The sequence below is a fragment of the Rutidosis leptorrhynchoides genome, chromosome 5 (assembly GCF_046630445.1).
Source record: "Rutidosis leptorrhynchoides isolate AG116_Rl617_1_P2 chromosome 5, CSIRO_AGI_Rlap_v1, whole genome shotgun sequence".
Taxonomy (NCBI): Eukaryota; Viridiplantae; Streptophyta; class Magnoliopsida; order Asterales; family Asteraceae; genus Rutidosis; species Rutidosis leptorrhynchoides.
In genome coordinates, this window is record NC_092337.1 from 20,394,732 (window position 1) to 20,414,885 (window position 20,154).

The 20,154-nt window shown below is 31.2% G+C and overlaps 1 protein-coding gene across 1 annotated transcript; it reads right to left on the reverse strand.

Annotated features, from left to right (window-relative positions):
* Positions 1-8,507: 8,507 nt before the first annotated feature.
* Positions 8,508-19,513, reverse strand: LOC139848434 (uncharacterized). The gene is made up of 2 exons (XM_071838168.1): positions 19,444-19,513; positions 8,508-9,295 (listed from the first exon to the last, which is right to left on the reverse strand). The coding sequence occupies exons 1-2, from the start codon at positions 19,511-19,513 to the stop codon at positions 8,508-8,510; spliced, it is 858 nt and encodes a 285-aa protein (XP_071694269.1).
* Between the last annotated feature and the right edge of the window lie 641 nt (positions 19,514-20,154).

Genomic DNA, 20,154 nt, shown 5'->3' on the forward strand with positions numbered 1-20,154 from the left:
AACTACATTCTATGATAGAATTATTTGGATTCAGAGGTTCGATTTCTATAAAGATTGTATTATCGACCATCGGTAAGATGAATTTGTCATTGCACGCACGCATTAGCTCCCGAAATGGTTCGATTTAGTAGTTAGTAACGGTGAGATGATTTTGTCATTGCATGCACGCATTAGCTCCCGTTTTAGCTACCATCGGCGAGATGATTTTGCATTGCACACACGCATTAGCTCCCGATGTATTGTATTGTTCGACTTTGTAGTTAGTAACGGAGAGATGATTTTGTCATTGCACGCACGCATTAGCTCCCGTTTTAGCTACCCTCGGAGAGATGATTTTGCATTGTACGTACGCATTAGCTCTCGTTGTAAAATTATATTGTATTAACTACCACGGTGAGATGATTTTGCATTGCACGCACGCATTAGATACCGTTGGTGAGTTGTTTGAAAGGTTCCGGTGTTTTTCATATGAATGATTTTATAGCAGGAGTAGACCTGCACAGATTGTTTTCTAAATATGAGTATCTTGTGGTCAATTATACTATTGGAAATGATTATTTATGATAAACTAGTAAACTCACCAACCTTTTGGTTGACACTTTAAAGCATGTTTATTCTCAGGTATTAAGGAAATCTTCCGCTGTGCATTTGCTCAGTTTAGAGATATTACTTGGAGTCATTCATGGCATATTTCAAAAGACGTTGCATTCGAGTCGTTGAGTTCATCAAGATTATTATTAAGTCAATTATAGTTGGATACATTATGAAATGGTATGCATGCAGTCAACTTTCGATGTAAAGAAAGTTTGTCTTTTAAAAATGAATGCAATATTTGTAAAATGTATCATATAGAGGTCAAATACCTCACAATGAAATCAACTATTGTGAATCGTTTATAATGTATATGAATGGGTCCCTTCAGAAATGGTTTCTCAACAGATGAAATCTGCTTTGACTTGAATGAGGCATGGTGATGCTTTCTTTTTTCACAACCAGGACACAATCTATGCTTCACATAAGACATTGTAGGTAGCCCAGACACCAAACTTTTACTAGATAACTTATAATGTATATGAACGGGTCCCTTCGAAAACACTGTAGCAAAATGATTTTTACTGTAGCAAATAGTGATTTTCGAAAACACTGTAGTTTTTCGGGTACTGTAGCAATTCGAAAATACTGTAGTAAATTAGTGTTTTACTTATTCATCTTAAACGTTTTAGTTAACTTATATAAATATCAATCGAATCAATAAACGAATGTTACTATCATTTACTAAATAACTTGAAATTATATATATGTATATATCTTTATTTAATATACATAAATCAGTTTTTAAATACACATTGCAAGTTATTTATGAATAATTAATATTCCAACTTAATGTGTATATATATCTATATATATATATATATATATATATATATATATATATATATATATATATACATATATATATATATATATATATATATATATATATATATATATATATATATATATATATATATATATATTGTTACGAAAATTACATGCAATGTATAGACAATTTTGTTAAACAAATATAGTCAAATATGAATGCTATATATATATATATATATATTAATATTCAAATATTGTACAGTGAAAATTATGTAGTATATATATGTGTGTGGTGCAGAGATAAGATGCATAATATAATTCTCACATATACTTCTTGATATAATATACATATTTCATATTCACTCTTTTCTTTAATTAGTATTCTATAGCCAAAAATCAGACCACTAAAGGTAGTTATAAGCTTACTGAATTATAACACGTTATCAGCACGAAGTGCTCCGTATAATCAAGGTTTATCTAAGCAAGCACACGTCACTAATCAAGGTAAGAAATTGTTTAACTTTTATTAACTTCACTAACATTTATATTTATGTTATTTAAGTTATATATGGTCGGTTATACCGCCTGAATTATATTTCTGTAATCTAACTTTTATTAACTTCACTAACATTTATATTTATGTTATTTAAGTTATATATGGTCGGTTATACCGCCTGAATTATATTTCTGTAATCTAACTTTTATTAACTTCACTAACATTTATATTTATGTTATTTAAGTTATATATGGTCGGTTATACCGCCTGAATTATATTTATGTAATCTAACTTTTATTAACTTCACTAACATTTATATTTATGTTATTTAAGTTATATATATGGTCGGTTATACCGCCTGAATTATATTTCTGTAATCTAACTCTTATTAACTTCACTAACATTTATATTTATGTTATCTAACATTTATGATTACTTATGCAATTAATCATTATTTATTTCATGCATACTAATGTTTATTCTTAAAATTTATTATTTATGCATAATATGTTTATTCTCTTAATCTTCATATTTATACTAAACGTATTTATACTAAATATATTTGTAGTAATTGTATTTGTACTAATAAAATTCTTTTATTAAAAATTATTATTAATACAACGAGTACATAACAGTCGTTAACGTCAACTAATGACGTTACAACGGTTGTATATACATAACGATTGTTAACGTCAACTGACGACGTTACAACGAATATATTTTTCAAATATAAAAGAAACATCTCCGTTTTCACATTTTCACAAATCAATCTTCATTTTCTCAGATTACCACCATCAAATTTTTTTTTTGTAAAGATGATTCACACAAGGATGATTTTTCCTATTGTATTGGTCATACTAACTATCATCATTGTTACTAATATACCATCGGGTGAACCTATATTCTACCCTGCTCTTGTAGTTTTATCATTTGTAATCATGCCATTATTCTGTTGTTTGCTACTTATGAATTTAAAATAATTCTAATTTCATTTTATTATTTGTCTATGATTAGAAATTGATTATGATTATAATTTATGTTGTTCATCTTTCTGAAAATAGAAAATGTCAAACTTATCAAAGCTTGAGTTTGATGCCCTAGATGTATCGGGAACACACTACACATCATGGGTCATGGATGTAGAAATAAATCTTGGATCATTGGGTATTCTAGAAACTTTAAAAGAAAACAATACTTGTTCTGATCAAGATAAATTAAAATCAATTGCTTTTATTCGCAAACATATTGATATCACCTTAAAACATATGTATCTCACTATCAAAGATCCACATGTTTTATGGAAAAGTATCAAGAGTAGATTCGATAATCAAAAGGAAATATTACTCCCAGCTGTGAGGGAAGAATGGAGAAATCTAAGGTTCCAAGACTTTAAAAAGGTAAGTGAATACAGCTCGGACATGTTCAAGATCCGTTCAAAGCTTCAATTCTGTGGTCAAGAAATAAGTGATGCTGATATGATGGAAAAAACTTTCTCCACAATGCATTCTGCAAACATTACTATACAAGAAAATTTAAAATTGCAGAATTACAAAACTTTTTCGAAACTTCAAACTTATCTCTTAGTTGCAGAAGTGAATAAAGAATTACTGATGAAGAATCAAGAATCTCATCCTACGGGTGCGCTAGCATTCCCTGAAGCTAATGCTATTAACAATAATAATAATAAAAGAAATGCACCTGGACGAGGACGTGGGCGAGGTCGTGGTCATATTGGCCAAAACCATCATCATGGAAATTACCATAACAATAATAAAAATCATTACTATGTTCAAAATCACCCTTATGGTAATGGTCGTGGTGGTGGTCGTGGTCGTAATGGTTACGGTGGTCGTGGTCGTGGACAAAGAAATAATAATCCACAAAATTATAAATTTCAACAACCATACAATCCCACAAATCATAATGTTGAAGGAAGCTCTTCAAAGAATATTGAAGATTCTTGTTATGGATGTGGTAAAATTGGACATTGGTCTAAAAACTATCGAACAAATCAATATTCTGTTAATCAATATCAGGAATCCCCAAAAAGAAATGGAAAAGAGGCAAACCTTGTAGATGACCTTGATACAAAAATCACTGAGCCAACAAGTGACTACTTTAATGAATAAATTTCCTATTATATGTCCATATTAAATAAATGGATGTAGATTTACGATCTATACCATATCTACTTTACTATATGTTTCCTTATTATGTATTTTCGTTTATAACATATTTTTGAATGTAATATATTGATGAATTATGTACTCATTATTTATTTTTCATATTTTGAAGTTCATGATGTACACTACTGGAGTGCAAAATTAGTCAAATGGTGGGGATCTTTGTATTGCAGACAGTGGTACCACACATACTATACTCAAATCTAAAAAATATTTCACTGATTTTAAAGCAACAGAAGGAACGGTACATACTATATCAGGTCCTGCGAATTTAATAAAAGGAATGGGAAAGGCAAAATTCATGTTACCAAATGGTACAAATTTTCTGATAAAAAATGCCTTATTTTCAGTCAGTGACTACAGAAAATGATAAATATTTAAGTATCACTGACAAGAAGCATGTGATTGAAAAACTACCAAGACTTAGTTTTGGTTTACATTATACATATATAAATGTACCAGAAACACACATGGTAGTTAATGAAAAGGCATGTGATCCTATAATGATAAATCTGTGGCATGAAAGATTAGGCCACCCAGGATCAACAATGATGAAAAGAATAATTCAAAATACACATGGACATCCATTGATGGATCAAAATATCCCTCATGATGCAATTATCCCATGTACATCATGCTCACTTGGAAAATTGATAATAAGACCATCACCTCTTAAGGTTGAAAAAGAATCACCAATGTTTCTTGAAAGAATTCAAGGTGATATATGTGAATCAATTCATCCACCATGTGGACCATTTAGATATCATGGTCCTAATAGACGCATCTAGTAGATGGTCTTATGTTTGTCTATTATCAAGTAGAAACATGGCATTTGCAAAATTTCTTGCTCAAATTATTAAATTGAGAGCACATTTCCTTGATTATACTATTAAAAGGGTGAGATTAGATAATGCTGGTGAGTTTACATCTCAAACATTTAATGATTTTTGCATGTCTATTGGGATTGTTGTTGAACATCCTGTTGTTCATGTACATACACAAAATGGTTTAGCCGAATCACTAATTAAACGATTGCAGTTAATAGCTAGACCATTGATAATGAGAACAAAACTCCCAGTATCTGTATGGGGTCATGCAATTTTACATGCTGCATCATTAATTCGCATTAGACCAAGTGCAAGTCATACATATTATCCCTTGCAACTTGCTTTTGGCCATCAGCCAATAATTTCCCACCTTAGAACATTTGGTTGTGCAGTTTATGTTCCTATCGCACCACCACAGCGCACTAAAATGGGTCCTCAAAGAAGGATGGGAATATATGTTGGATATGAAACATCTTCAATCATAAGATATATTGAACCCATGACGGGTGATGTTTTTACAGCACGTTTTGCTGATTGTCACTTTAATGAAACATTGCTCCCTAGATTAGGGGGAGAAATAAAAAATAAAGAAAATGATGTTTCATGGTGTGAATCTCAATTAATGTATCTTGATCCTCGCACAAAAGAATGCGAGACCGAAGTTCAAAAAATAATGCATATGCAAGAACTTGCGAATAAATTGCCTGATGCATTTACATATACAAAAAGAGTGACTAAATCATATATACCAGTAGCAAATGCTCCATCACGAATTGAAATTCCAAAAGCTGACAATAATGTCGCTCTTGAGTCTTTGCCACGCCAGAAACGTGGAAGACCAATTGGTTCCAAAGATAAAAATCCTCGAAAAAAAAAAATCAGCTGATAATGAGGTAAAAGAAAGTGTTCAAGAAGAACCACAAATCAATACTCCTGTCTGCAGAGGAGATTGATGATGTCAATACGGAATTTTCAATCAATTATACACATTCAAAAATATTATGGAACCAAAATAAAATGAAAAATCTTGATGAGATATTTTCATATAATGTTGCATATAACATCATGAATGATGATGATGATCCAGAACCAAAATCTGTCATGGAATGTCAAAGTAGACATGATTGGGATCATTGGAAAGGAGCAATACGAGCTGAATTTGAATCACTCAATAAAAGAAAATTTTTTGGATCTATCATTCTCAGACCTAAAGATGTGAAACCTGTGGGATATAGATGGGTTTTTGTGCGAAAAAGAAATGAGAAAAATGAAGTTACAAGATATAAAGCCAGACTTGTAGCTCAAGGTTTTTCCTAAAGACCAGGAATTGATTATGAGGAAACTTATTCTCCTGTTATGGATGCAATTACTTTTAGATACTTAATCAGCCTGACAGTTTCTAAAAATTTAGAAATGCATCTCATGGATGTTGTGACTGCTTATCTATATGGATCACTTGATAGTGATATATATATATATATATATATATATATATATATATATATATATATATATATATATATATATATATATATATATATATATATATATATATATATATATATATATATATATGAAGGTACGTGAAGGATTTAAAGTATCAGAAGCAACCAATGCAAAACTCAAAGAAATGTACTCAATCAAGTTACAAAGGTCTTTATATGGGTTGAAACAATCGGGCCGCATGTGGTATAAATGATTAAGTGATTACTTGATAAGCAAAAGGTATACCAATAATCTTATTTGCCCATGTGTATTCATTAAGAAAACAACATCCGGATATGTGATCATAGCCGTTTATGTAGATGATCTTAACATCATAGGTACAAAAAAAGAGATCCATGAAGCCATTCAACTTCTAAAGAAAGAATTTGAAATGAAAGATCTCGGAAAAACCAAGTATTGCCTTGGTTTGCAGATTGAGCATATGCCTAATGGTTTACTTGTACATCAAACCACTTATACGAAAAAGATTTTAAAACGTTTCAATATGGACAATGCAAAACCATTAAGTACTCCTATGGTTGTTAGATCACTTAATGTTGACACTAATCCATTTCGTCCCTGTGAAGATCATGAAGATATCCTGGGACCAGAAGTACCATATCTTAGTGCAATTGGAGCTCTTATGTATCTTACAAATTGTACAAGACCTAGTTAATTTGTTGGCAAGATTCAGCTCAGCTCCTACCAAAAGACATTGGAATGGGATCAAACACATTTTTCGATACCTTCGAGGAACTAATGATTTAGGATTATTTTATTCTAACGAATCAAAACAAGATTTGGTTGGTTATACAGATGCAGGTTACTTATCTGATCCACATAAAGCTAAATCTCAAAATGGATATGTATTCCTAAATGGAGGTACTGCAATATCATGGCGTTCTCAAAAACAAACACTTATTGCAACATCATCAAATCATGCCGAAGTGATTGCATTACTCGGGAATGTTTTTGGTTGAGATTAATGACACAACTCATTACTGATTCTTGTGGACTAGAACGCGATAAAAGTCCAATAACTATCTATGAAGATAATGTAGCTTGCATAGCACAGATGAAAGAAGGGTATATCAAAAGTGACCGAACAAAACACATACCTCCTAGATTCTTCTCACACACTCAAAATCTCATTAAGGGCAATCAGATTGAAATGAGAAATGTTCAATCCAGCAAAAACTCTGCTGATCTTTTCACGAAAGCACTTCCAACTGCTATTTTCAGAACACACATTCATAATATTGGCATGAGGCATGTTCAAAAGATGTAACAGCTGAGGTGATGCCTACTTGAGGGGGAGTCAACTCTATACTGCAATCTGTTTCCCTTAGCTAAAGTTTTTTCCCACTGAGTTTTCTTTAGCAAGGTTTTTAATGATGTAGTAACTTATCATTGATCTCCAACAAAACAAAATTGCTATCCAAGGGGGAGTGTTACGAAAATTACATGCAATGTATAGACAATTTTGTTGAACAAATATAGTCAAATATGGATGCAATATATATATATATATATATATATATATATATATATATATATATATATATATATATATATATATATATATATATATATATATATATATATATATATATATATATATATATATATATATTCAAATATTCTACAGTGAAAATTATGTAGTATATATACGTGTGTGTGGTGCAGAGATAAGATTCATAATATAATTCTCACATATACTTCTTGATATAATATACATATTTAATATTCACACTTTTCTTTAATTAGTATTCTATAACCAAAAATCAGACCACTAAAGGTAGTTATAAGCCTACTGAATTATAACATATATATATATATATATATATATATATATATATATATATATATATATATATATATATATATATATATATATATATATATAAATAGATGTTCGTGAATCGTCGGTCAATAGTTAAAGGTTAACTGAATATATAACATTAGTTCAAAAAGTTTGAGAATCAATATTACAGACTTTGCTTATCGTGTCGGAAACATATAAAGATTAAGTTTAAATTTGGTCGGAAATTTTCGGGTTGTCACAGACGATAATTCTCCTCGGGCCCACAATATGCACGACCGTTGTCCTCAGTTATCATACTATTTAATATGATACATGTTAACATAATCCTTCTAAATTTTGTAGATGTAATGCGATCTTGCTGGATGTTGAACAGTGGTCCATCGACCTTGTAGTACTCCAAATGCTCGTTTAATATTTTTTCTTGCCAATGCTTGGTACTTAACGAATTTTGCTTGTTTTGGGTCAATCGGATTTCTGAACGACTTTACTAATGTTGCCCATCTCGGATAAATTCCATCCGCCAAATAATAACCATTAGTAAACGTACACCCGTTAACCGTAAACGTACATGGTGGGGCTTCATCGGCTAATAACTCGGTAAACAAATCAGATTGATTAAGTACGTTGATATCATTATTTGAACCCACAGGTCCAAAATATGCGTGCCAAAACCATCCATCGTACGAGGCTACCGCTTCAAACATAATTGACGGGTAACCATGATCACCTCGTGTATAATGACCCTTCCACCATTGTGGACAATTTCTCCATCTCCAATGCCTACAATTGAGACTTCCTAACATCCCCGAAAAATCATGTATTTGAGCATGTTTAGCGGTCAAACGTCGCACATCTTGTGCAGTTGTTTTTCTCAAATATTCGGTAGCGTATAAATGAAAAACACATTTGCAATAATTGTTTAAACAATCATATGCAGTTTGTTCACCCATATGCAAATACTCATAAAAAAGATCGGCCGAAGTAGCATAAGTTAGTTGACGTATGACAGATGTTACTTTTTGAACAATATTAAAACCAAGTAATCCGGCAGCATCACGTTTTTGACGAAAGTAAGTAAAATATTCGAGAATCGGAGTTTGAGAAAAATTCAATATACCTTAACATATACGAAGAAATAAAGGTGTAAGTAACTAGAGGGGATGAATAGTTACTTATTACAATTTTTAAAACTTTTTCGATTGTCACGACCCTACTTTTTCCGTTATCTTTTATCGTTAATTATTTAACGACCGTTAACTGTTAAATGTGCTACGTCATTTCTATGACCTATATTATTATTTTTATAATAATATATATATTAATTATTAAGTGTTATGTGAATAATTGTATTCATATTTTAATTTATACGTTTCCACATATCGCGGATTTCTATCCGGCGAATCTTTTCGGTTTTCAAACCAACGGCCGATTTTTTAGGATTTTTAAATCCTAATTATTTTAAATATGATATTTTAAGATCATATAATTATATAGAGTATTTATATTTATTTTTCGTCGCGTTTTTGTTATCTCTCCGAATTTTTTAATCGCGTAATCGTGTTTTCGTGTTTCTAGATTCGTTCGGGCTTTTGGCCATAAGGAATTGATCACTTAGCAAGTTGGGCTAGTGGGGCCCACCCCACACACCCCCCATTGGCAGAAACCAAGAGGGGAGGGAGTAATACTCTGATGGAATTCAACATATCAACAAGTTCATAATGTTAACTTGATCATAAAACCCATTCATGTAAAGTTATAACAAGCGGAAGCATGATAATTTAGAAAGCAAGTTAATATGTTAAACCATTTAGATGAATTCCATGTAGTTATCAAGTCATAAAATAAATGCTTACATATATATACATAAAGGAAGAAGATTATACCTCCTCAATGATGAATTGAGGGCTGAATTGGACAGCAAAAATTGATGAAGAAGATGATGGAAAATAGCCTCTAACTTGAAGCCTCAAGTGTGTAATACCCCAAGCTTTTGATGCACCAACACCACCCTTAATTTAGTTAGGATTTAGACACTTAATAAGCAAGATTACCAAGCTTTAAACCCTCCCTTTTGGCTCAAAATATTTCGGCCAGCAGCAGCTCTCAAAGGAATGAGAGAGTTTTTTTCAACCTATCTCTTTAATAAAATTGAATCAAAAGCTTGGTTAAAGAATCATGCATGTACTTGAGCCATGTGTTGTCTTAAAAGTAACAAGAATAAGTATGGGTGTGTTTTCTTAGAGTTTCAAAGCCACCACCCATGTGGTGTTTTATAAAATGTTAAGTTTTAATTGTATAAAACTTATCTTAAACACCATGTACTTATTAAGTTACTTATATATTTTATAAACTAATTTATAAAATACAACACAACATAATTATTTAAACCTATAAATAATTAAATCTTAATATTTAAATTATCCAAATAATTTATCTCAAGTGATAATATTTTAGAAACCTGATTTTCTAAAATCCAAGTGTCGCGTATTTATTTAACGATCCAATCGTTAAGATTAAATACATATAAGGTGTCGGTAAGCTTGTTATTGGGTATGACCCGACTTGGATCATAACACATTAGCCACATTAATTTAATATGTCTCTCGAGCATACGAAATACCTTCAATCTCCCACTTGCATGAGAAACATAAGAAATTAATGCAAGTGACGGATACTACCTAACGACCGTCCATCACCCCCAATATGTTATGACTTTGTGCCATTCAATAACATCATCCCTTTCGAGTTCCCATCTCGAATATGATTAGGTGAATCTTTCATTTATCCTTTCATCCTAGATGTCATGTTAAATCCAAGAGACACAGAGTGATCACTCTCTTTTAGATTTAACTTTATCAGGCCTTAGACATCTGACTCTCAACGAATAAGAGGGACAAATTCCATCTTGACTACATACGTCCTAGATATATACTTTGTATTACACCTGAGATCTTCCTTATGGACTACCATATTTCAGAATAGCGAAGGAAGGAATCAAGGCATAATACTTAGTGAATATCTGAACCTAATATGTGTCTCAGGTCAGAGGATACAATGATATTCGCCTTTACTCAAGATTACATGTGATCAACCACAAAGGCTCCATTTAGTAAATCTTGAGGGCGGGTCTTCCAATATTTGTATCCCACAAATATCTATGAACCTTGGTTGCAACCTTGCCCCACATTCATCCCGTGAATGTATACAAATGCAAGTTCATAATTTTCTAAACCTCACAATTGTTCCCACAAATGTGATCGACTACGGAATTTAGAATAATTACTTATTCATGGATAAAATATGCAAAATAGGAACATAACTCAAAATAAATTAATACCATAATTATATTAATGAGTTTGAACAATTTCGTTCCATTTCAATACTTAAAACAGATCACAACCAATCACTAGAATATCGAAGCCCTAATACACTAACATGCCCTTGATGTTTTACACCATGTAAGAGTTTCGTGAGTGGATCCGCTATATTAAGATCTGTGTGAACTTTACGAATACATATCTTTCCCTTTTCAACTTCATCCCTTATGTAGTTGAATCTCCGCTCAATGTGACGGGTCTTTTGGTGAGCACGAGGTTCCTTGATTTGAGCAATCGCACCCTCGTTGTCACAAAAGATCTCAAGAGGGTCCTGAATAGAAGGGACTACTCCTAAGTCATCGATGAATTTCTTCATCCATGCAGCTTCCTGAGCTGCCAATGATGCGGCGATGTACTCCGACTCTGTAGTGGATAAAGCAACAACATCCTGTTTCGAACTCTTCCAAGAGACCGTACCTCCATTTAATGTGAAGACATAACCGGATTGTGATCGAGAATCATCTCGATCAGTTTGGAAACTTGCGTCCACGTAACCTTTTACAGCGAGTTCCTCCTCACCAGACCCATATATTAGAAACATATCCTTAGTCCTCCTAAGGTATTTTAATATACTTTTAACAGCAATCCAATGACTGTTTCCTGGGTTATTCTGATATCTACGTGTCAGGCTAAGAGCGCATGACACATCCAGTCTAGTGCATATCTCTTGTTCATCTTTCGTGGTGGGGCACTGAGATGAACTAAGGAGCGTTCCTCTTTGAATAGGTACCAAACTTTTCTTAGAGTTCTCCATCTTGAACCTTTTCAAGATCTCTTCAATGTATGCACTTTGATTCAAACCTATCAGTTTCTTGGATCTATCCCTGTAGATCCCAATCCCCAAAACGTATTGTGCTTCTCCAAGATCCTTAATGGAGAAGCATTTACTTAACCAAGTTTTAACTCCTTGCATTGCCGGAATATCGTTCCCAAATAATAATATATCATCCACGTATAATACAAGGAACATAATAGTGCTCCTACTAGCTTTCTTGTATACACAAGCTTCATCACCATTTTTAATGAAGCCAAATTTCTTGGCCTCATCATTAAAATGATGATTCCACATTCTAGATGCTTGTTTCAATCCGTAGATTGACTTCTTTAACTTGCATACCTTTTTAGGATATTTCGGATCAACAAAACCTTCAGGTTGAACCATATAGACATCTTCCTCAAGTTGTCCATTTAGGAAAGCAGTCTTGACATCCATTTGCCATATTTCATAATCATAATGAGCAGCAATGGCAAGTAATATCCTAACAGACTTTAGCATTGCCACAGGCAAAAAAGTTTCATCATAGTCAATCCCTTGAGTTTGAGTGAAACATTTTGCTACAAGTCTAGCTTTATATGTATCCAAGTTTCCATGTATGTCGGTCTTCATTTTGAAAAGCCATTTACAATCAACTAGCCTTGAGCCAGTAGGTTGTTCAACAAGTTCCCAAACTTGATTGTCATACATGGATTGCATCTCAGCGTTCATGGCTTCCTGCCATTTATACTTATCAATCCTTGATAAGGCATCTTGGAAGTTTATTGGTTCATCCAAATCAACCACATAGAAACCATCCATGAGAAACCCATATCTCTCAGGAGGATTACTAATCCTACCAGATCTGTGAACGTCTTGTATACTTTGATCATCCATTTGATCATTCTCAACATTTTCATGTTGAGTGCTAGTGTCAACCAGTCGTGTATCATCTGCTTGATCTTGAACCTCTTCAAGCTCTATCTTCCTTTCACTATTTCCTTCCATTAGGAACTTAGTTTCAAGGAATTCAGCCTTCTGAGCAACAAATACATTCTGCTCGGAAGGATTATAGAAATAGTATCCCATATCATCCTTGGGATATCCTATGAAGATACACTTCGTGGATCGAGCATTCAACTTATTAGGGGCGTAACGCTTAGGGTAAGCTTCACATCCCCATACCTTTAAGTATGAAAGAGATGGAGGTTTTCCAAACCACATCTCATGAGGTGTTCGTTCCACTTTCTTAGTTGGGGCCATATTTAGAATACGAGCCGCGAAGCATAGATAATAACCCCAAAATGATAGAGGCAATGAGCTTCTAGCCATCATAGATTGAACCATATCTATTAGGGTTCGGTTCCTCCTTTCAGAAACTCCATTAAGTTGGGGTGTTCCAGGAGGAGTGAGTTGCGAGATAATCTCTTTTGAGAACAGAGTGGTATCAATTGTTCCAACTTTAAAACCTATACCAGTGAGATACACATGAAGTGTCTCATACCATGCTCTTGGTGCCTGTTTGAGGCCATAAAGAGCTTTGTCTAGCTTGTAGACATGGTCTGGATATTTACTGCTTACAAAACCAGGAGGCTGTTTGAAATAAACTTCTTCTTGCAGCTTCCCATTTAGAAATGCAGATTTAATATCCATCTGGAATACTCTAAAGTTCATCTTAGCAGCATATGCTAAGAATAATCTGATAGCTTCCATCCTAGCCACTGGAGCATATGTCTCTCCATAATCCAATCCTTCTTCCTGTTTGAAACCCTGAGCTACCAATCTAGCTTTGTTTCTGATCACAATCCCATCTTCATCCATCTTATTCTTGAAGACCCACTTGGTACCAATGATCTTCTTAGTTTCATCATCAGGTTTAGGTATCAATGTCCAAACCTTATTCCTATCAAACTGGGAGATCTCTTCTTGCATAGCTCCTGCCCAGCTTGGATCTTTGATAGCTTCATCAGGACATGTAGGTTCAATGGTAGACATAAAGTTTACATGCATACCAAAGTTGCTGGTTGCATGTCTTCTTGTTTTAACACCACTTGCCAGATTACCAATAACTTGTTCAATAGGATGCTCCTTTGTCCATCTAGTGTTATGAACAGGTGAGCTTGTTGTGGAACACACATCATCTTGATCATCAGCTGGCTTAGAGGAATGATCAGCAGTTGGAGACAGCTGTTCATTATGAGTGTAGCCAGTACCAGCTTGAGATCCTTCAGAACCAGTAGACCTATACTTCAGTTGTAAAACTTCAGTAGAGCTAGTAGGTCTACATGGTTTAGACACAGATGGAACAGAATGTTCCATCTCATCATCAGAGAACCCAGCAACATGGATTGGTGAGGGATTTACTGCTGGTTCTTCTTCGTCATCAAGAGCTTGCTGAGTAGGCTCTTCAAACATTAACTCTTCATCTTCTTGACTAGTAGATGAAATAGGGGCAGTTTCATCAAATGTAACATTAATGGATTCTTTAAAAAAAAACCCCTTCTTTTATTGAAAACCCTATATGCCTTTGACATGTTGGAATATCCCAAGAATATACCTTCATCAGCCTTAGCATCAAACTTGCCTAGCTGATCCCTAATGTTTAGAATGAAACAGGGAGTGCCAAATACATGAAGAAATGAAATTGAGGGTCTTCAGCCTTTGAGAACTTCATAAGCAGTTTTCTGATGTCTTTTCACAATTAAAGATCTATTCTGTGTAAAACATGCAGTGTTCACAGCTTCTACCCAATATGAATTTTTCAGCCCAGACTCAGCCAACATAGATCTTGCTACTTCAATGAGAGTTCTGTTTCTTCTTTCTGCAACACCATTCTGTTGAGGTGTTCTCACAGCAGAAAAGTTCTGTGAAATACCTTTGTCAGCACAAAATTCTTTTAATGTTGCATTTCTGAATTCTGTACCATGATCACTTCTAAGCTGCTTCACCAGTTGCCCATTCAGTAGTTCCATTCTTTTGATAAAATTGATGATTTCATCAGCAGCTTCACTCTTTTGCTTCAAAAAGAATACCCAAGTGTATCTGGAATATTCATTAACAATCACCAGTATATACTTCTTCCCACTACAGCTGGCTATATTAACAGGACCAAAGAGATCCATATGAAGTAGGTGAAACTGTGACGACCCAGAAATTTCCGAACAAATTTAAACTTAATTTTATATGGTTTCGACACGATAAGCAAAGTCTGTAATGTTGAAGTCTCAAAAATGTTGAACTGTATTCATATATTCATTTAACCCTTGACTGTTTCCAACGATTCACGAACAATCATTTATAAATAGATATATGTATATGAATATATGTGTAGGTATATATACGATAATCTGATAACTTGAAATACATTAATAAAATATTATTCGATTTAGCTTCTGGAATTAAAGACGTAAGATAATTTATGATATACAATAAAACTTGATATTTAAAACATAATTATCTATATAGTAGTTTGAATATATATAAGATTTCGATACATAACTATTACTATATGTAAAAGGTATAAATATTAAATATATAATGTATATTGTATAAATATGAAATATTACAAAACTAATATTATATATGTAATTACAAGTTAAAATATAATTAATATATTATTATTGTTATTATTGCATTCAATGTTAAAATAAATATTAATATTAATACTAATATCAGTATTATGAATGTTATTATATATAAATATAAAATTTGATACATTTAAGTGGTTATATTATTATTACATTTATTATTATTATTAATATCAATACTAGTACTATAAATATCAATAAAGATTATAATATGAAATTGAATACACTGATTTGTTATAGTACCATTATTATTAATATTATTGTTAACATTGTTAATATCATTATTATTATAACTAATAGTGAAATTATAATGTTAGTTATTATGATTAGTATTATTATTAATATTTTTGATATTATTATCATTATTATTTCTATTATTATTATTATTATTATTATTATTATTATTATTATTATTATTATTATTATTATTATTATTTGTTTCATTAATATTAGATATTAATATTTGTATAATTAATATTATTATGTTTCATTATATAGTTAATATATATATATATATATATATATATATATATATATATATTTATATATATATATATATATATATATATAATACATATACACATATATATATATATATATACCGTATATACATATATAAATACAAGAAAAATATGTAATCAGTTTCCTATCATTTTCAAGCTTTATGAAATTTGTTTTCTGTTCATCGAATCGTACCAATTAGAGATTCAATCATAAGAAGCAAACAAAATCTGTTTGAGGTCATTTTCTAATTTTTTATTTTTTATTTTTATTTTTTTGTTTCCTGATTGATACAAGCTGTCGAGTACTTCTACTATAAAACAAATGTTCACTCATGATATTAAACAGAAACCATTCAATTACTTCACCATTATTATCAATTATCAAATAAACTGTTTGTGTCGATTGAATTTTAAACAGAAAAAACCAAGAACTCAGTTAGTCCCTAGTTCTTGAACCATTTAATCAAAAACTCGAAATTGAATCTAAATTTAAAATCTATAAATGCAGTTGTATTAGAAATCATTTATCTAAACCATCTGCACAGTTTCAAAACCCAACTCTTTATAACGAGTTCGAATTTTCAAAGTCAAAGTAAATTTTCCAAAAGTCAAACGAAATGTTCTTGAGGAAATTAAAACTCGCTTTGAGGTTTTTAGTTAATTAAAGGTCCAGAAAGTTTCCATGAACGATTTAACTCTTATTTCATTTAGAAATTTTGGTCTGAAACATTCTAAAAATTCGGATTTGATTTGGAGTTCTTCACGATGTCTGTACAGCGTTTTTTTTTTAATTTTGTTTTTCTTTTTCTTTGTTTGATTGAATGAAAATCCCTCATTTACGGTCAGTTCAGTTTCAATTACGAATACAAATCAAGTTTTAATTGATATTACAGTCGATTATAGATTTAGTCATTTGAGTTGATGATGAAGAAAGAGATGACTAGTTAATACGGGTTATATAATTCAGTTATGGGATTAAAACAGAATAAGCATGGCAGAGCAGATGGTTAAGGGTGTCTCGGGTTAGCGAGTGGTCTCGGATTCGATCCTAGGCTTGGACATTTTTTTTAAAGCTTTTTCTAAGGTAGTTTTCTAATTATTATTATTATCATTATTATTATTGTTATTATTATTATTGTTATTATTAATTGTTGTTATTATTAATTATTGTTATTATTACTAGTATTAAAATTATAGTTATTATTATTATTATTACTAATATAAGTATAGTTATCATTTATCATGATCATAATTACAATTACGATTATTATTATTATTATTATTATTATTATTATTATTATTATTATTATTATTATTATTATTATTATTATTATTATTATTATTATTATTATTATTATTGTTGTTGTTGTTGTTGTTACTAGTATTATTATCATAACTATCACTAGTAGTAAAATTATCATTTTAAGTTATTATTATTATTAGCAGTAGTATTATTATTATTAGTATTAAAATTAATATTATCATTAAGGTTAAAAATTTAGTACTATTATGATTAAATCAATATTTTAGTATTATTGTCATTATTAATAGAATTATTGTTATTATTAAAAGTTACATTCATAAGTAGTATTATTATTAAAAGTATCATTTTATTTGAAATTTTCATTATCAGTTTTATTAAAAATCTATCAATCTTAAAAGTTGTATTTTATTAAAATTAACATTTTTATTATTATTATAAATCTTACTATTATCATTATCAATATCTCTACTAACAAAGTAACCAATGATATTATCAAAATAATTATTTTCAATATCATTATTAAATCTAAGTAATAGTATTATATTCATGATATTATATAAAAATATATTTATTAACCTAACTATATTAATATTTCTATATATAGAAATGAAAATTTATATAATGAAATTTATTAAATTAATATATATATATATATATATATATATATATATATATATATAATTTACAACACTAATAATAACATATATATACTTGTTCGATTACGATTATATATTTTAATATATAAATAAATGATATAGGCTCGTGAATCCGAGGCCAACCCTACATTGTTCAGTTTCGTCATATGTATTTTTACTACAAAATACAGTATTGTGAGTTCATTTGATTCCCTTTTACTCTTTACATTTTTGGGACTGAGAATACATGCGCTGTTTTTATAACTGTTTTACTAAATGCTTTGAGATATATTTTTGATCTGAGAATACATGAAATGCTTTTATAAACGTTTGACCAAATAGACACAAATATTCAAAAACTACATTTTATGATAGAATTATTTGGATTCAGAGATTCGATTTCTATAAAGATTGTATTATCGACCATCGGCGAGATATATTGTATTAACTACCACGGTGAGATGATTTTGCATTGCACGCACGAATTAGCTACCATTGGTGAGTTGTTTGAAAGGTTTCGGTGTTCTTCATATGAATGATTTTATAGCAGGAGTAGACCTGCACAGATTGTTTTCTAAATATGAGTATCTTGTGGTCTATTATACTATTGGAAATGATTATTTATGATAAACTAATGAACTCACCAACCTTTTGGTTGACACTTTAAAGCATGTTTATTCTCAGGTATTAAGGAAATCTTCCGCTGTGCATTTGCTCTTTTAGAGATATTACTTAGAGTCATTCATGGCATATTTCAAAAGACGTTGCATTCGAGTCGTTGAGTTCATCAAGATTATTATTAAGTCAATTATAGTTGGATATATTATGAAATGGTATGCATGCCGTCAACTTTCTGTGACGACCCGAAAATTTCCGACCAAATTTAAACTTAATCTTTATATGTTTCCGACACGATAAGCAAAGTCTGTTAAACTGAATCTCATAATTTTTGAACTGTTTCTCTTTTGTTGCTATGATCTTGTTACAATTACTGTTCGAGAAACACCATCGGTCACCTCTCACAAAACAATCATCACCGATTAACAATTGCAACTTGCTTCTCTATATATTTTTTTTCCTTAGCTCGAATCAAACCTATAAATTGTCTCGGTTTCTGATTAGAAGATTAACAACACAAACTCAACCATCACCATCATCATCTTTCTCGTTTAACTGTCCCTGTTCGATGAGCCAAGCACCCATAACCTCCACCATTAAATCACTGTTGTTGTTTTTCTATTTAATTCATGAAAACCATTCTCCTGCGTGTTTTTTTTTTCTGTTCTATCGCTACCACTCATCACCAAAAACCCTTTGATTATTTAATGTGATAGAAGATGATGATGTGAAACAATTACAGCTAATACGCATTAGTTTTCCTTGGTGGCCGACAGCCTTTAAAACAAAGACAAACACTACATGGTTAATTCATTTGAGGAGTGGGAGCAGGTATAATTATTTAATTTGTTTTCTTTCTGGCTGAAATACATTCATAATCCTTGGGCTTCGATTTTGTTTTTATTAAATAGGCTATACATGGGCCTTTAGTTACAACTTAGGCTCATGAAATCATTGTTGGGCCTATTGTACGAAAACCGTCCAATAAATCATACCCAATACGCTTCAACTTTTGTTTCTTTTTCTGACCTAGACTGACGATGTACGCTGGATGCTATGGTTATAATAATGGCGTGATATATAAGATAATAGATGGTGATTAAGGTTTGATGAATGAGATACAATGATGATGATGATGTATGTGAATAGAGGTGACGTTGATGACATTTAAGATAGATGATAATGATTATGTTATAACTTTGAATATGATTAAGAGTTGAGGTATAATGACAGTGATG